This window comes from Parasteatoda tepidariorum, chromosome 4 (assembly GCF_043381705.1).
Source record: "Parasteatoda tepidariorum isolate YZ-2023 chromosome 4, CAS_Ptep_4.0, whole genome shotgun sequence".
Taxonomy (NCBI): Eukaryota; Metazoa; Arthropoda; class Arachnida; order Araneae; family Theridiidae; genus Parasteatoda; species Parasteatoda tepidariorum.
Window position 1 is genome coordinate 64,794,245 of NC_092207.1, and position 19,731 is coordinate 64,813,975.

At 30.4% G+C, this 19,731-nt stretch overlaps 1 protein-coding gene across 1 annotated transcript; it reads right to left on the minus strand.

The window, feature by feature from the left end:
* Nucleotides 1-1,320: 1,320 nt before the first annotated feature.
* Nucleotides 1,321-17,100, minus strand: LOC107455036 (cytochrome P450 2A9). Its single transcript, XM_016072432.3, has 7 exons — nt 16,980-17,100; nt 12,895-13,256; nt 9,372-9,708; nt 7,563-7,765; nt 6,063-6,326; nt 3,202-3,375; nt 1,321-1,996 (listed from the first exon to the last, which is right to left on the minus strand). The coding sequence occupies exons 2-7, from the start codon at nt 13,244-13,246 to the stop codon at nt 1,830-1,832; spliced, it is 1,497 nt and encodes a 498-aa protein (XP_015927918.2). The 5' UTR covers nt 13,247-13,256; nt 16,980-17,100; the 3' UTR covers nt 1,321-1,829.
* Nucleotides 17,101-19,731: the final 2,631 nt, after the last annotated feature.

Sequence of the window (19,731 nt, forward strand, 5' to 3'; positions counted from 1 at the left end):
TTTCTTCTCTGTCCTTATCTCCATAGATATTTAATCTTGGTTTACGAAATTTTGTGCAAGTATTGAACATAGTAATCAAAATAATTGTTACAAGTAACAAATTTATTGATACAGTTTTTGGCATCGGATGCTCAAAAAAACTATTTTCCGCTTATAATCTATTGTCGGTCCCTCTAAACCTCTAAAATATCGTGATTTAAATATAATTCTAAATATGTAAGGTCACTCAATCTCTTCAATTTTTTGACAAGGATTTTAAATAAAGATTGCGATACAATTATCGAATACCATACAAGTTGGAGAAGCTATACATGGTTGTCAGGTAAACCCCGATTTTACACTGAAATTGAGAAGAAAAAAAGAATTTCTGATTCACTGAAGTATTTTATCAAATAAAACTTTATTCCTAGTGCTTGATAGATTAAGTTTGTAGCCATGGTATTATTTTTTTATTATAAATTTAGATTTCAATAAATAGTATTTGGAAGATAGATATTTCAGTCAGAGAATAAGATAGATTAGTTGGTAGCCATGGTATTATTTTTGATTATAAATTTAGATTTCAATAAATAGTATTTGGAAGATAGATATTTCAGTCAGAGAATAAGATAGATTAAGTTTGTAGCCATGGTATTATTTTTGATTATAAATTTAGATTTCAATAAATAGTATTTGGAAGATTATTTCAGTTAGAGAATAAGATAGATTAGTTTGTAGCCATGGTATTATTTTTGATTATAAATTTAGATTTCAATAAAAAGTATTTGGAAGATAGATATTTCAGTCAGAGAATAAGATAGATTAGTTTGTAGCCATGGTATTATTTTTTTATCATAAATTTAGATTTCAATAAATAGTATTTGGAAGATAGATATTTCAGTCAGAGAATCCTGTATAGAATAGTATAGAATCTTATATAGACATTTCGGGTTCGTTTCCTGTGGTTGGTTAATCATTTTTGTTATTATTGGTGTTATTTTCATTCACGTTTTATAGATTTCAATGGATAATATTTGGAAGATTTGTGTTTTAGTCAGGAAATCCAGTATATAGCAGATGTTTTGAGTTCATGCCCTTTGTTTGGTTAGTAATTCATTTTAATTCCAGATTATTCTGAAATGTTTCAATTAAAAAAAAAAAAAATAGAAATTTAGAAGTGGCGTCTTTTTTCGAAATTTAATTTTTTTGCAACTCAAAAATAAGATTTTTCTTCAGAAATAAATAAATAAATAAATGATTGAATAAAAATAAATAAATAAAAATAAACAAATAAATTAAAATAAAAAAAAATGAAAGAAAGATAGAAATGAATAGAACTACTTCAAAATTCAGTTACATATTTATTTCAAAAAATAAACAAGTAAATAAGAGCTTTTCTTGCTCTTTTCTTAACCTTCTTTTCATTCAAAACAAGTTTTAAATAGCTCAACTTGGTTTATAATTATTCTGTGCAAAATACCAACTATATAATTCAAATAAACAATTGCGTTTATATATTTAAGTTTTTATTTTATAACTCATTGAGGAAGAATAGAATACATATTTGTAAAAAATTTTATAGTAATTTTTTTTTAAATGGTTAGTTTTTGATGGCAATTATTCTCACTCTATGTGTGATTTCTAGGGAGAGCTGCGACTTCAATCTGCCCTTCTTAAAACAGCATTCTGTTCATTATACCAACTATATAATTCAAATTAACAATTGCGTTTATATGTCAGATTTTTATTTTATTACATATTGTGGAATAATAGAATAATTTATTCCTAAAAATTATTAACAGTTATTTATTTCTTTAAGTAGTTAGTTGTTCATGACAACTGTTCACATTCTATGTGTGACTTCTCGGGAAAGCTAAGACTTCAATCTTTCCAGAATTAAACAGCAGCCTATTACCTTCATCCGTTGCTTTAGTTAAACGGAAATGTTTAACAATAGTTGTAAGGAAAAGAAATGTTTGCGCCATTGCGTATCCTTCACCAATGCAAGATCTTTTTCCTGTAAAATAATGCAAAATAAAAGTTCAATAGAAACAATGAACACAGTGTTCTGCAGCTACTGACCTTAACTTATATTTTCAGAATCTTAGTTAAAAATTATGGAATTATAATTTTTACATTAGGTTGTGGAAGTTGATATGTAAAAGAAAAAAAGTAATAACGTTATAAAAATCCGTCCCATCGTTAGTGACGTCAATAACTACGAAAGTTGAATTAAAACTGTCAATATAACTTAATTTGCTAAAAAAAGGATTTATAATAACTTCAGTTGGGAAGAATAGTTATTGGAAACTCTTTTCAGTTCTATCCGAAAGTTTTATTGATGATTTCAATTCCACACTTGTTGCGGGTGATATCAGTAATTATAACTTAGATATTGATAAATATATCTTTCATTTAAAAGGTTACTGGTGACTTCTTATATGTAGATGCTCCTTATTTCAGTTTCAGTAATAAATGTAAAAATGTTCTTTAAAGTTACTGAAAAAGATACTTTATATATATTTATGGTTGAAACCGTGGTTGTTCAGGATATAGAGAGGTCACCTCCCAATCATTTGACCCGGGTTTGAATGCCAGTGATAGCTGGTCGATACGAATTCCCGGTTCAGCTACCGATCTAAACATTGACAGTCATGAACTCGAATGTGGGTCGGCTGTGAAATAAAATAGAATATATTTATGGTTAAATGCCTCATTTGAATTGCAATATGAGCCGCAATAGCTCATTGATTAAAGGCACTGAGAAATCATTGTGAAGGGTTCGATTCTTCCTGATCGATGTGGTCCAGTTGACCTCGGTTCTATAAGTTATTAAAGCACAATGCTGACCCCCTTGTACATATTGTGTTGCCTTAACCTCCATAAACCACTGGCTATCAACGGGCTATTACGTGACGGCTTGTCTTCATTTGAATGTTCGGTCAACTCCACTTAGTAAAAAGAATGGAGTTAGCCTCACTTTCATGATAATCTTTACCCTTCCCATTGTATTTTAAAGCTACTACATCTCTTATTTATTTCTGATGCTTAACAAAGAGCGCCTCAAATCAGACAAGATAAGAAAAACTATGTACCCGTAAGATTATGATTTTGTTTTTTAAATTAAGCAAGGATGGGGATGGTGCACAATTCAAATAAGGTTAAGTTATATCAAGTAAAGAATTAAATTAATTAGTAGTAAAATAAAATAAGGAGATTCACCTATTCCAAATAAAATCGGAGCTTCTGGTTTCTTTCTTCCCTTTTCCGGAATGTATCGAGAGGGATTAAATTTATACGGTTCTTCGTATTCACTAGGATCGTGATGGGCCACCCAAGTATTAACCAACATCATTGATCCCTTTGGTATTTTGTATCCTAGAATAGTTGTTTCTTCTAAAAAAAATAGTCATAAAAATTATTATACAGAACACTGGCATTTCGTCTATTGTTATATTAGACACGGAGTAAATAAAAATTATCTGACTAACTTTAGTAATCAATAAAAGAAGGAAAAGAAAAAGCTAAGTTATGTTACTCATAGTTTCGTTGTTTTACAGTGGCACAGGCTATCTTATTTTCGAAAGCTTGAGGACAAAATATCGAGACAGAAATCTCGCGTGGACACAACACAATGCTATCTGGGCAGAATATATCAGCTTAACTTTGAAATAAGTACTTAAAAGGATAATGAAACATACTAAATGAATGACACTAAAGAAGAGAAATACACATCAAAACATTTAAGTCTAAAGAAAGTATAAGAATTTCGAGCTTAAATACATTTTGAATAGTTATAATCTGGATAAATATGTTCACACTAAAGTATATACAGGCCCGTCATAACTCACCACAGTGAATGAGGTAGTTTTTCCGTCGGAACATAGAAAAGTATTATTCTAAAATTTTTATAAGTAATATTTTTATTTGTAATTACACTGATTATTTATTAAAAATTAGTTATTACTTTTTAACATAGATCAAGGTAATGTAATAGTTTATCAACAAATAAAGTAAGAATCAAGTAAATTATTAATAATTATTAATTATAGTTGTTGTTCATTTACGACGCACTAGAGCTGCACAATGGGCTATTGGCGACGGTCTGGGAAACATCCCGGAGGATGATCCGAAGGCATGCCATCACAATTTTGATCCTCTGCGGAGGGGATGGCACCCCCGCTTCGGTAGCCAGACGACCTGCGCGCGAAGTCGAGCACTTTACGGTAGCACAGTTTAACAAGGACCTATACCGCACACCCTCGGTCCCTACGCAGACTGATCCAAGTGGTCACCCACCCGCACACTGACCGCAGTCAGTGATGCTTGACTTCGGTGATCTGCTGTGAACCGTGTCTTAACGATCAGTCCACTGCGGGACAAAAGAAATACACATCAAAGCCTTTAAGTCTGAAGAAAGTGTAAGAATTATTAAAGAAAGTAAAAGTATAAGAATTTCGATCATAAATACATTTTGAATAGTTATAATCTGGATAAATCTGTCCACACTAAAGTATATACAGGCCCGTCATAACTCACCACATTGAATGAGGCAGTTTTTCCGTCGGGACATAGAAAAGTATAATTCTTAAATTTTTATAAGTAATATTTTTATTTGTAATTACACTGATTATTTATTAAAATTTAGTTATTACTTTTTAACATAGATCAAGGTAATGTAATAGTTTATCAATAAATAAAGTAAGAATTAAGTAAATTATTAATAATTATTAATTATAGAAATGAAATAAATGTATTAATATGGATTAATGTAATTAAGAGTTAAGTAAATAAATTAAGAGTGGAATTATTAAGCCTCTTTCACATTTAAATAATTTTATTAAAGTAATTATCTGTCATTTATATTAAAGCATAAGAGAAATTAGACGTGATATTCTGGATATGAGATTTTGTCTGCAACCCATTCTTGAAGTAAGAAGGAATATTTTTTGCTTGTAGTCCGTTATTTTTAAAGAATAGAATTCATTCTTTCACTTTTAAGGAAGTTTTGGGAAAAAAAGAAAAGAAAAGAAAAAAGATCTAAAAGCAATTTGAAACAATAAAATTTTCTCGCTTTTACGGATATCACACGAGATAAAAATATGAGCAACCGTAACTCCACTTTAACAGAGACACAGTCTTCTTTAACTAAAGACTTTTCTACTTTGAAAGAGTCTGCACAGCAACATGTAGACTTAAAATAGAGACTGTTGTTAAGTAAGGAGCCCTTAAATGGAGACTAAACTGTATTGTTGTTTTGGATAAAACTCAAAAGGAATTAATGCATTTAATGAAATAGCACCTTCCCGAAGAACTCTACTTGGTTTTCCTCGGGAATCATAATGAAAAATCGCCATGAATTATCCATATGATTTAACTTATATTCAAAGAAAGCAGTAATTTTTTTCTAATACCCACTCGATTGACCCTCGTCATTCATATATCAGTAGGCAGATTTGTTGGCCACTCTTTCAGGGGCCCCATAATACAGAGCCTCTGAAGAGCAATATGTAAAAATACAACGATTAGCGGTATAAGTTAAAGAAACGAATTCGACAAGATCACAAATCTCTTCAGAGGTACCTCCGTTAAATTAAGTCCACGGAAGAAACCACGTCCATTCTCTTATCGAAGAACTTAGAACGGTATTAATCCAAGTTACACGATTCTAAATCGAGAACTGGCTTTTCATTATCTCGGCATTTCAGCTAGCGTTTCCGGGATACGGAAAAGGAAGCTGCAAGTAGAATAGAGAGCACCCCACAAGATAAGAGCCTTGACTAAATAATCGGCAAAACCTGCTGGTGAGTATCAAGTATAAATCCACGGTCACGGATATGATATTGGTCATAGCCTTTAGTTAAAAAGCGACCTCTCACTCGGTACTCGAACCCACTATCAAAACTTTTATTGTACGAAAAAGTCCTAACAATGAAATGAACCAAAAAAATTAAATATAAAAAATCTCTAGAGCTCTATTTGGTGATAAAAATAAAGTGCTACACAAATTTTTGATAAATGAAAACGTATTTCAAATTAAATATGCTAATTAAAATTGTAAAGGAAATTTAAAAGGAACTTACTGGTACACTCCAGTTCTGGTATGAATGGAAAAACTTCGGATGTTCTCACAACTTCTAAGATGAATGCATTGGTATATGGTAGTCTACTCTTGTCTTCGATGCCTGGATCCCTGTCTACTCCAACGACATCCATCAGCTCATTGTAGATCTTTTCTTGCTCTTCTGGATAGTCCAAGAGGGCATTGAAAAAAGCGCTCACAAAAATTCCCACTGTTAGCACACCATCACCAATGCACTGAAATATAGCACCTACTAATGCCTTGTCTGTAAAATATTCATTAAGAAGCATTATTTATTTAGCACATTACAAGTTTTGTTTACTTGAAACAGTTACCAAAATACAGATCGAAGATGCAATGCTTTCGCTACTTGAATCAGGTTCAGTTTCAGTGTGTAAAATGTAAATATAGGCTTTCATATGCGTGCTTAAATTCGGTTTTTAGCTTTTTATGTATGTTTTTGTTTACAGTGCAGTTGCTTTGTTTTTTTATAAACCAAATCATTTGCTTACAGTAAAAACATTTCAACCAAATTCGGTAATTTTATCATGATACCGTAAGGCATGGTATTAAAATATTTATTAGGTTAAATTCACTTTTCAGTTTTGATTTTTTTAAAGTGTCTGGTAATAAAAACTGTAATATTGAAAAGCAGAATTTACTTTTAACCGTTATTATTATGAACGGAAAAATAACCAAATAATGGGTCTACATATCGTGAGTTTTTGTTTCTTTTCCAGAATTATGTTTTCTATTAGAAATGTAATTCAGCATTCTACTACCGTAATTTTAAAACAATTTTCTTCTCCGCGAATTATTTATGATAAATAAAGGTTTAAAAAAACGTAAAGTGGTACATTCTTTCCAATAGATATCATGTGAGAAAAAATCAGTTGAACAAAATGCAAGAGATTTTTTTAATCAAGTAGAGCAATATGACGTTGCTCCGTGAACTAACATAAAGCCTCTTTTCTCTTTCAAACATGTTGCCAGTAAGCTTTTGTATGCTGGATTCAGCTCAAAAATATATTTGGATAAAAAAAATACTAGCATTGACACCACACAATAACAGTTTGAAATATTTTAACCGTCAATTGGATGTATGACTATATAAAATTCTTCCTGATATTATACGTTAAAGGGCATAAACCGTATGAGTGCTATGCAAAAAATCATTTAGAATCTAGACAGATTACGTTGTCACATTAGAACACATTAGATTGACAACTTTGCTGCCCATAGTCGATCGTAAGTACAACTGTTCCTCCATCAGGTCGAAATGACGTATCGGTATTTTATCATCGTCAAGCAAAACTAGATTCATTGAAATAACTTTAATGGTAATTTGATAACGCATTCGACTCACGAATTTTAATAAGGATTCATGAAATTGTTATGATATCAAAATTATGATATAGTATTTGTATTATAGTTATAAAATGATTGTTCCTATCCTTGGTAGCTATATATTTATAAGATTTTGTACAGCGTACATTTTTACCTGTGAAATGTTGAGCTGTAGGATCATTGCGCGATGATCTTTCGATTTTCTCTTTAAAGTACCTGTCTAAGATGTCATTTCTCACACTGTTTTCGTTGAAACTAGATCTGTGTTTTTGTATCATTTTGTACATGTTTTTCGTCATGATCTTCAAATGCTCCACTGCTAGGCGTTTACCTTTGGTAAATGGGTAGATTAGATATCTGTGAAAAAAAATGCATGTTAAATTGATAAAGGATTTGTTTCTTGAAATTTGTTGCTTAGGAAACACAACTCTTTCTATTATACTCAATTTAAGGCAAATATGCAACTGAAATGGATAAAATTAAGATGTGTACACGTTGAATATTTTTTGCAGTGAAACCTTTGTATGTTAACTATTTGTGATACATTGCCTGAGTGGTCAACTCAGATAGGTGGCCAATTTATAGACGGGAATGAATCATTGTTTTTTTGATCACGTTTATTATCTTATTATTCTCATAAATAACATGCAATTTATTTTGCTTGTGTTATTCATCCATTTTTTAGATAATATAAATTAAAATAAAATGAACGTCATCCAAATTTTCAACTTAGCTATAATTTTCAAATTTAATTTAGTAAATAATCAATGTACTTCAAAAAATGAGATTTTAGTTGCAGAATAAAACATTTGTTATATAAATTCAATATTAAGTGGGGTAGTTTAAAAAATAGATAAGCATATTTTGTTAGTTATGCATGCCAGTAGCAATAAATATTTTTTTTAAAAAATATCAATACGCAAGAACATATATGCATATAGGAAACTTAACATTGCATTCATTTCAATATTTAAAAATTACTCAAAAAACACGAACAAAAGCCCTCTATATCTCCCATGATATACTCACATTAGGATTTTAGATTAACTTTTAATAATAGTTAAATGATTCAGTCAAAATTTAATTCATAACATAATGAAAAAGAACATTATCTTAAAAAGGTTTTTTCTCTGGTTTTACGAAGGGTTTTTGTTTCCATTTCATAGTATCCTAGATATATTTGACTGATTTCGGAAGGCAGCATACTTACTAGACGGATGGTCAGGTTATAAAAGTTTTGTAACATATCGATATATAGGATAAGTTCGATTCCTGAAAATAGATGTAAATATAGACAGATGGTCAACTTAGACAAGTAGTCAAATTAGAAAGATGATCAACTTGGTTGATTTCACTGTCTAATAATTTTTACTACAAGGATAAGTTTAATTTGTTAGTTTTTTTCTTCTATTTCAAAATTCGATTTCAGAAGATAACATACTTACTAGACGGATGTGTCAGATTACAAAAGTTTTGCAACATATCGATATATAAGACAAGTTTGATTCCCGAAAATATATGTAAATATAGACAGATATTCAGTTTAAACAAGTAGTCGAATTAGAAGGGTGATCAACTTGAATGGTTTCACTGTGTAATAATTTTCAATACAAGGATAAGCTTAATTTGTTTGTTTTTTTCTTCTGTTTCAAAATTCGATTTCGATTTCAGAAGACAGCATATTTACTAGACGGATGTGTCAGGTTACAAAACTTTTGCAACATATCGATATATAGGACAAGTTTGATTCCTGAAAATAGACTTAAATGCAGACAGATGATCAATTTATACAAGTAGTCAAATTAGAAGGGTGATCAGGCTGGTTTCACTGTCTAATAATTTTTAATACAAGGATAAGTTTAATTTTTTTTAAACAGAACTTTTCCTTTCTAAATTATGTATGCATAGATTTCAAAATGAAAATTTTTTACAATACTTAAGAAATAAGTAAATAAATGGTTACTTAGCAATATCTCCAATCAAAAGTAGGTTCGGTCCTGTCATACTTTCTAACATAAACTCATAAGAATGACATACATCTTTCACATTGTCGTCTGTAACATAGTCTTCCCCTGCAAATAGAGTTGTCCTCAAAATCTTGCTGCTTCCTTTCACGATGACCTCAGTAATATCTAGTGGTTTGCCATCAGCTTTCTCCAAAACTTTCACGCAATCTCTAACAGCTTCGTAAATGGGCCCATTTCTGTCTTCTTTGAAAGTCGTCATTCCCAACTCTTTGAATTGTTGGATGTAAAACTTTCTAAGAACTTTCCACTCTTCCCCGTTTGCAAAAGCAAAAGCTGGAAAAAATTAAGAGCGATTAACAGCAGATAGATATCTTTATCATAAAATAAAGACTGCTTTATGTTTTAATTATATATTATTGATTATTATTAACCCCAAGAAAAACAAAAATTTTATTCTTTATATAAAGAACTGCAGGAATTTTTTTTACTGAAATTATTAATATTTATAAAAAATTAATATTAACATAAAAATGCATTAATATTAGTGTGTATAAAATATATTAAATTCATTTTATCTATATCATATTTACTACATCTAATACTCACTCATGTTTTGAAACGATTAAAGAAATCTATTACAACAAAGGTATTTAAACTATATTGAGTTATTACATTTTATCGTCGATTTTTGTAAAATTTGGGGATACGAATACGAATAATCTTGTTTGAATTCAACTTAGAGGACAAAAAAAAAATCCTGGATTAAACATTTGGGACAAACTCATTTTCAAGGATGATTTGTTGAAATAAACTAAAGTGCATTTGCATGATGATTGTTTTTGTTGGCATTTTGACTAATCTGCATTTGCATGTTGGGCATTTTTTTCTTCCCACATCAGATGTGGAAGGAAAAAAAAATACCACGAAAACCTTCCATGGTTAAGCCGAACACATGTGAAAACCACTATTTTGTGTTAGCTCTGTGATCAGTGGGTTCCGAATTTAAATCGATCAGTCATCGTTGGGATTCGAACCTGATTAATCTGATTAGGAAGCGAGCATTTTCTTTATGAATGGTTGACTGCGTAAAGCAAAGCACAGATGGCGTTAGTGGTTAAAGTTCGTCGTAAGACTTCCGGGTTACTACATCCGATTAATTTTTACACCTAAGCTTGAAAAAGCACGTCATCCAATATTATTATACTTGTAGTGTTTAATATCTAATGTGTTCTTTCAATTTAAATTTAAACGAAACAAGCAACAAATGTTTTCGGCAAACTCCGCGGACATGCTATAATGCAACCCAAAAAATTACAAACTGTGATATTTGGCACAACCGGTCCCCTATATAGTCCGGGACTAATATAGGGGAAGACTTTACACCGAAGAGCCATTACGTTGTGACCACCCTGCTAATAGCATGTAGGACCACCTTTTGCCCTCAAAATTGCAAGCACCCGCCGTGGCATTGATTCCACAAGGTGCTGATAGGTAGTCTGAGGTCTCTGGTACCAAGCGCTCACCAACTGGTCCTGCAATTCCCTCATATTGCGAGGTGGTAGCGTAGCAGCATGAATTTGGTTTTCCAAGCAGAACCACAAATGCTCTATTGGATTAAAGTCAGGTGAATTTGGGGGTCAAGACATCACTTGAAAGTCACTGGAATGTTCCTCGACGATTCGACCCTTATGACATGGTGCATTATCCTGTTGGTAAACACCATCCCCCGCAGGAAAAACTGTTGCCATGAATGGGTGAATCTGGTCTGCAACTATGTTCAAGTAGCTTCCAGATGTCAGGGATTGTTCTATGAGGATTATGGGTCCTAATGTGCCCTATGAAAACATTGTTCCTGGGCGAGAAACCATGAAAACCTGGGAGAGCCCATTGTTACAGATGGAGGGTGGTCATAATGTAATGGCTCTTCGGTGTATATCTATGACTACAGCCAAATAAGGGACAACTCTCAAAACTTGGCAAACCTTGCACTTTATTTATGCCTTGTTAATAATTTTCTTAAATTTGTTTTAGGCTCACAACAAGTTAAAATTTGTAAATTACAGGGAACTACTATTATGAATGGTAAAATTACGCTTAAATTTAAACTCATATTACAATATTAAAACTTCTCAGAGTATTAAGTCTGCTCACACATTGCCTGGTAAGCATACCATAAACAAAGTAATACACCAGAAGTTTTCTGAATTTCTTCCGGTTTTAGGAGGCTTGTTATTGTTTACATTCAGTCAACCCTCTATTGAAGCGTTGCTAATCCGGCTGATTTTTTCAAACACTCAATAACTCTAAATAAGCTCTAAAAATTTCCTACTGATAATATTCAATTTCTTAAATGAAATTTATTAAGCCTGTTCTGTTTAATGTTATCATTTAATAACAACCATTTAATAACAACAATATTTGTTGTTAAAAATGCGTATAACATTCATATTTGAAGCAATAAAATAATAATCTTTGCAACCGTACATTTATTGACGAAGTAAAATTGGGCGGTGATACCCGACAGTTATGTGAGCGGGGCTACCCGAAATCCAATTTTTTTTGTAAATTTGTAATTACTCGAACAATTTNATCATCTAATTAAATAATGCAAAAAGAATAAACCAAATAAAGAATAGTTTAACTTAAAAAAATGAAATAAAAAAAAACATGTTTTTCAGCTCTTTTCAAAATGTGTCGGGTAGCCCCGCCTAGCTACAAAAATTATGTTTTTTGACTGTTTTTTCAAGTATAAATTAAAATGACCAATGTATTGACAATAGATAAACTTCATTTATCATTTTTATCACAAAATTATTTTATTTATTACATATTTATATACTTTCAGTGAATTCTATCATTTAATAACAATCATTTAATAACAACAATATTTGTTGTTAAAAATGCGTATAACATTCATATTTGAAGCAATAAAATAATAATCTTTGCAACCGTACATTTATTGACGAAGTAAAATTGGTCGGTGATACCCGACAGTTATGTGAGCGGGGCTACCCGAAATCAAATTTTTTTTGTAAATTTGTTAATTACTCGAACAATTTTTCACATATAAACTTCTTTCTTTGTGCAAATTAAACTTAAGACTACATACTTTAATGCTGTATGTGTAGAAAAAATCATCTTTTTAGCATTAAAAGGAAGTTTAATCGAAACATTCAACCATTTTTTCTTAATTTCATGACTACTGTATTCATCATATTTTCAAAACTATTGTTTACCATGTTAACAGCTGCATAAATACTTGAAACTTTGAAAATAATCTTTTTTTAATATAAAAATTAATGTCCGATGGCCCATTGACCAGAAAAAATATTCTATACATATGAAATTGACAGTGGGTGGGGGTACCCGACTCTGCCCTAACTATACTTAATATTAATTGCATCCTTCAAAAATATTATCCTTCAAAAAGATAATTTGTTTTAAATTTTTTTTTTCTTTATTGAACTACTTTAAATGTTAGATTAAAAACGAGAAATTCTTCTTCTAAATATAACTTACCTCCATCAAAGAACAATTTAAGCAAAGTGAAATTTTCTGTCCTCGCTTCAAAATTTTGTGTTTTTTTCAATACTACTTCTCTAATAGCGTTAAAGGAACACAGAGCGATATACAGATGACCGGTGACAGTAAAACTGAATATTTCGCCGTATTTTTTTCTTTGATCTCTCAACTGCATATGTATTGTTGAAGTGCCAAAAAATGGCCAGTATCCTATATAGGGAAGGCCCATAGGTCCAGGCGGTAGGCCACGTGATCGAATAAAGCAATAGATGACGGACAGAAGCACAGCAAGTATAGCCAGATAATAAGCATTTTCGTTGCAGGAGAAGATTTTGAAATTCAGAATCATTGTGTTTTTCCTGCAAAAGAAATAAAATAACAGCTAATAATAGATTTAGCAAAGAACATGGTACAATACTTTTAAAATAATAATACCTAAATACTTTTAATATTATGGAGCAGGATATTTTGTTATTTCTGTATAATACTTGTAATTAATGCTACAGGCTTCCTCCTATTAAAGGACCTAAGGCAATATAATAATGAGCCATACTGTGAAATATTTTAGGAAAGTTAAGTAAATTATCTCCAGAAAATGGAGCGGCAAGATAATACCTAACCGAAAACTTCATATCCTGCAAAAATATACAAAAATATTTCCATCTCACCAAAAGTAGGCGCCAATAATTGTTGGAATCTTGGGCATTAATTCGATTTCGACAATGCTAAAATTATTTCTACCCTTTTTACATCGGTTCATCTTGATACCCGGGAACCTTATTTTATTGCTGATTCCCATGTTAACGACATTAGTTCTTAATATCGTGGAAATGCATTTTCCTCTGATTTGCCTCTTGGCCACTGTTTCATTTCTTGTTCTGCTTTTTATCTTTTTTCTCTCTCGGCTTTTGTTGTTTTTCTAGTCTTTATTTTTTACCTTTTTTTTCAATTTTTCGTTAGCAACTTTACGTTTTTTTCCCAAATATTTTTTGTTTCGTTGAGTTTACATCTGTCAACTCCTTAAAATGGACGCTTAGTTTTTAAAGTTCAGAAGAGGAATTTTTTGTTGAAGAAGAACACAATTACCATGTAGGTAAAAAAAAAAAAACGGTTCAATGTATTTTGCTGGTATGTGCTGGAAATTTTACAAATTTGTAAGTGTAAATAAAAGTGCCAGTAAATGATACAAAATAACAGTTTGATGTAAAAGTGTCATTTATATAAAAAATGTAGCTTATCATTATATTTTCAAATGCAGTTTATAATTTAATTTTAAATTTTTATTCTCAAGCCTTTCAATTATCGAGCTTATACAATTGCATTTTCTTTTTGTTTTATCTTTTAATTCCCAGAAAAACACTTTTAAAATTATTTTATAGGTAAGAGTAAAATATTTTGATTTTTTTTTAAATCCCCTAAAATTATTAAAATTCAGTTTTTTTATAAAAAATGTATTTTAAGTAAAAATAATCAAAAAGCTTTACTGCAAATAATATCTCAGATAGAAAGAATACTCAAGAAAAAGTTGTCTTTAAATATACTTTAATAAATATACACATTGTTATTTTTTATAATTTTTGGTATTTATTTCATTTTAATTTGATTTTTAACACAGATTTTCTTTAGAAAACGAATTTAAGAATATGAATCCAAATGAATTTAATTGGATTTAACAATAAATCTTTTTTTCAGATTTATCCTAGATTTAAAAGATTTATCCTAGATTTAAAAGATTTATCCTAGATTTTAAAGATTTATCCTAGATTTAAAAGATTTATCCTAGATTTAAAAGATTTATCCTAGATTTAAAATATAAACTATAAATAGTGTTGCTTTTAAAATGTATCTAAAGATATTTTTAAATTTTACAATCGGTAGACTTTTTTGCTTAAATCTGTTGTATGATTTGTTTAGGTTCATGTCCTGTTCTTATTAGTTTTCAAAACCTCATTTCACAGTATGTGCAGAAATTATTCATTATAAAAGTAATTTAATTTATTCTATATTATCCTACTGTAGTACTCGCCTATCCTACTGTACTATTCTACGTTATCCTACTGTAGTACTAATTTAATTTATCTTACAGTAGTACTCGCTTGCTTTAAGACCACATCATACTCAAACATTTTAGTTGACCAAGAAAATCTTGTAATGCTAGAGGTTTGTTCCTGAGTGAGTTACTTTCAAAATCACAACGTGTACTGCTATACGCTCTGATATTGTAAAAATGAATATGATGGAGACTTCACTTCGATGCTTTGATCTCTACAATCCCCAGGTCTCAATAATGTTTAGATCTAGGGTTTGTTGGTAGCAACTATTGGAAGGTTGGACGCGCTGCAAATATCCAACTCGAAAAGTTCATACAAGAAGTATCAAGTCTGAAGTAACGAAAGAAAAAAAAAAGATTTCTATATTATAAGTGGGTAGTTATTATAGTACTGATTAGTGTATAGCGTTAAATGATCGCGTTCACTTTTCTGTTTTTATGTAACAAAATTTATTTATAATTTTATAACCATCGTCGAACAGCTGACAGAAGTTTTGGGTTTACGACTACTAATAACAAGCTTAAGCCCGTCCCGCCCCGGTAACGGGGCATCCGGGGACACTCCGAAAGTTCGAAGCGAGCGTAGCAGTTCAATTATATGAGCATACATATTCAAAATTTTCAAATTAGAGTTTTAACAAATAGGTAGAATATAAAATATGAAATCCAGAAAACAGTGCTGCTTAGAAATAAACTAAATGCAAACAAACATTAAAAAGAAAATAAACAGTAACAATCGGAAGAGATATTGATGTTGTATCTTCAGTAGGGGTGCAAAGTTAATAAAAGGAAACAATTTCACATGGAAAAAATAGGATGTTTGTAACTCAGAATATTACGACTACTAATGTTCAGCTGCGTAGCCTTGTAATTTTGAATCCAATCCAGAAGACAAGGGAACTCCTGGATCAAGTATAGGAAGGAATTTGCCTTCGTGGAGGACTTTTTGATGGAACTATCCCGCATTTGCGTTACATGGAGAGGAAGACCACGAGAACTTCCAACGGTTAGCCTGACAGCATGGGAACTCTAACCCAAGATCCGTCAACCACTGAGGGTATTTCACGTCAGCACTATGGTCGGTGCAAGCCTAATGTGGAATTCGTATAGACCAGCCATCGCCGTTATTCGAACCCGGTTCACCTCATTATGTAACAAAATTATCAATTATTAACGCTCCTAGTATTTATCGAATAATTAGCGATCCTGTTTAGCATATTTTACTCATTTTCTGTTAGAAACACTATTCGCTGCAAAATATTTTTTGAAGGAACTAAAAAAAAAAACGAAAAGATTTTATAATAAAGGTTTAAAATAAGTTGTGAAAATGTATTCTGGACTCTAAGGTATTCCGGACTCTCTCCTGTAAATACATACTTATAAAATTATTACCGAAATAAAGCCTAAAAAAACAAATATCTACACACATGAGATGATCACCATATGTTGTTATTAACGCTCAATTCTAAAAGCCAAATAAGTTGGATTCTATGAATTTGATATCAAGTGAATTTTTTCGAGCACTAAATTTCAATTTACGAGCCCTAAAAATGTATTTTTAACAATTATTCTATAAGATTACAATGATTCTATAAGATAGTAATTAGGGAAATATCTGAATAAATTAAAATGAAATTTTTCCTTTTAATTTAATTGCAACAGACGCTATTATTTCTACTTTTTTCTAGTCTACATTTATACATATGTAGGAAAAACATCAACATAGTTTTTAAAATAAATAAGAGAATAATATTAGTTCCTTAAAAAAGGAATAATTTGTATTAGAAAATTAAGAAAAAAAGACATTTAAATAAAGTAATTTTTTTAAAGACATTAAAAAGGAAATCAATTAGTTTTTAATGAGAAGAAAAACAAATATTATTATATTATCAAAAATATTATTATTATCAAAATACATAATTTTGTTAATAACTTTAACTGAACTGAACATAAAAGCAAAAATGAACTCAGAAGTAAAAGTAACTTAAAATAGTGTTTTGATACAACGAAACTAACATTGATACAAACTTACGTAAAGACAATTTTTTTCTCGTTTCTTTTGGAAAGGGTTAATTCACCAATTTATTACACAACTGCTTCATGTTCGATGCGGTTCTTATTATCTTTCACACAAAAAAAATTGCGTAATCTTTAATATAGACGGAGCCACTAATTTTTTTCATAAAACATTTCGAGACAAGGTTTTTCATTATTTTCTTTCATAGATGGCAGCACTAAGCAATTTGTTGAACTTTGAAATGTGTGTTTTTTTTCTTGTCTTCATTTTTTATTTATTTATTTTTTGGGAGATCGAATTTTCCATCATTCTTAAAGGGTATGATCAAAATTATCTATTTTAGGCAAGATGCATTATTGGTTGAAATTGCTGGATGAATTTAACAAGGAGATATTTTAAAGTAGGATTTTTTTTTATTATTTCATGATTACATTACTACAGTTAGTGTTAGTAATGATTAATTATTGTATACTTTTCCAAGTATTTTTTTTTCATATTTATTTCAGAAATCTTTTATTTCTCGTTTTGCTGTCTAGTGGCATTTACAAAATGTGAACTATTTTTTAACTAAGGAATCATATGACACTAATATACTTCTTTTTGTCATTACACAAGAAAGAATTCGTAATTATTTTAATGAATTATCCTAATTAAAAATGAATAAAAGAGCTCTAGATAAGAGATTAATATTCAAATACATATTGGATTGTATCTCTATTAATTAAAGTAACACAAATATTGATAAAAGAGTAAAGAGCTATTGATTAAAGTAACATTCTTTTCGGTATATTAAATTTAAAAAAAGTACCTCACATATAGGTATTCCTCTATTTAAGGTAGACGGATCATGGACTAGAATCCCCTTACTGTTGGGCTAAACGTGGGAGGTTTTCGCTGCTTCTTTCCTCCATTTTACGCAAGGCGGATTAGTGCAATTAGAAGTCCTCCACAACAACTAGTTTGTCAAAATGCTTGGCTAGTTTGTCCAATGCTACCAATTTTCTAATGCTCCCAATACTATCTCCGTAGTCTTGTAATTTTGAACCCAATCCAGAAGACTAGGGAACTCCTGGATCAAGTATTGATAAATTTGCTTTCATGGAGGACTTCTTGATGGAACTAACCCGCATTTTCGTTACATGGAAACGACCCACGTAACCCCACGTAAACTCCCATGGAAACGTAACATGAAAACCTCCCACGGTTAGCCTGACTGTAAGGGGACTCTAACCCATGATCCGTCTACTACTTAGAATATTTTACGCCAGCATTGTGGTCGGTGCAAACCTGATGCGGAATTCTTAAAGACCAGCCATCGCTGGGATTCTAACCCGGTTTTCTTCATTGGAAAGCGAACGCTTTCTTTGCCATCATAAGAACCGTAATAGCATAAATAAATCCTTCTAATTTCCTTCCAATCAAATTCATCGCCATAAAAATATCTAAAAATATGACCATAAAAATATCCAAAAATATTCCCAGCAAACGGAAAGTGATGGGGGAAAACGTGGGTCATATCGTAGTTCAGCAGGTGATTTCATATAAAAGTCAATAGGAATCATGGCAGGGCCATTTTTGTTCACGTGGTACTGTGTATTAAACAAATAAAAGAACAAACATATGTTTTATTAGAAAAGTAATACAATTCCCTATTTAAATAGATAAGTTAAAAGAAAAAAGTGCAAATTCAAAAGTCGCGTTTTTCCTTTTAAGGCTTTTTAAGCACATTTCTTAGTCTTTGGATCACATTTTAAGCCGCGAGCACAACCAGCTGTTGGAGGGGGACCTCCTATGGTAATTGGTATTGAGCATCTATCCCCTTTTTCTGAAACAGACCAAATTGAAAATATTTTAATAAATATTTAACATCTTTTTCAATGAAAAATACATTAAGTAAGAGTGAAAAAAAAGATTTGACAACCGTTCTTTGTGAAACGGTGTTATTTGCAGATCGTCTTTTGAAACACTTAGAATGATGACGAGGACTTACATCATAAATACATATTTATTTTGAGTTTCTGAATTAATGTGGTAATTAATATTTATAAATATACTTTAAAATAAAGTGAAAACAAAGTTCAATTAAAAAAAAAATGCAAGAAATTGTAAGTATTGAAGTGGGAACTATTTCGATTGTTAAATGTGGGTATAACAGTGCGTAAAATAAAATTAAATAAAAAAAGGAACACACGAATAATTTTTGAAAAATGATCAGATTTTAACTGTATTACTATATCTCTTAATACAGTTAATTCTCTGACGCAGAGGGGATACCGGTGTCTCTTTTATACAGTTTTTTTCTGTCACTTTAATTGCAAGCAAAAATATATTTTGGTATTTAAAAAATTACAAAAAGTCTAATAGTTACTAAAGAAAATTGTTAGATTATCGGAATTAAATTTGTACGATAGTACAACATCGGAAAAAAAGTAGTTTGACATTTTTTTTCATTTATATTAAAAAATTTATCCAGAATTGATTTTTTTAAATTAAATAAATTTTAATGATGAATAACCGTTTCTCTTAGATTTAAAGAATTACAAATTTAAAAAATTTGAAAAATTGAAAATACGAAAGTGTAAAAGACACCGAAATTTCACGCTGTGTTTAATTACCATAAATTATTAAAATGCTAAATAAATTTTCACGTATTTTGACCTAAATATTCGCAAAATAATGAAAAAAAATATGAATTTTTACAAAACATGCTTAATAAAAATTCTGCTTCAAAGAGTAAAGGTTGAAGGATTTAGTTATGTTCTAATTT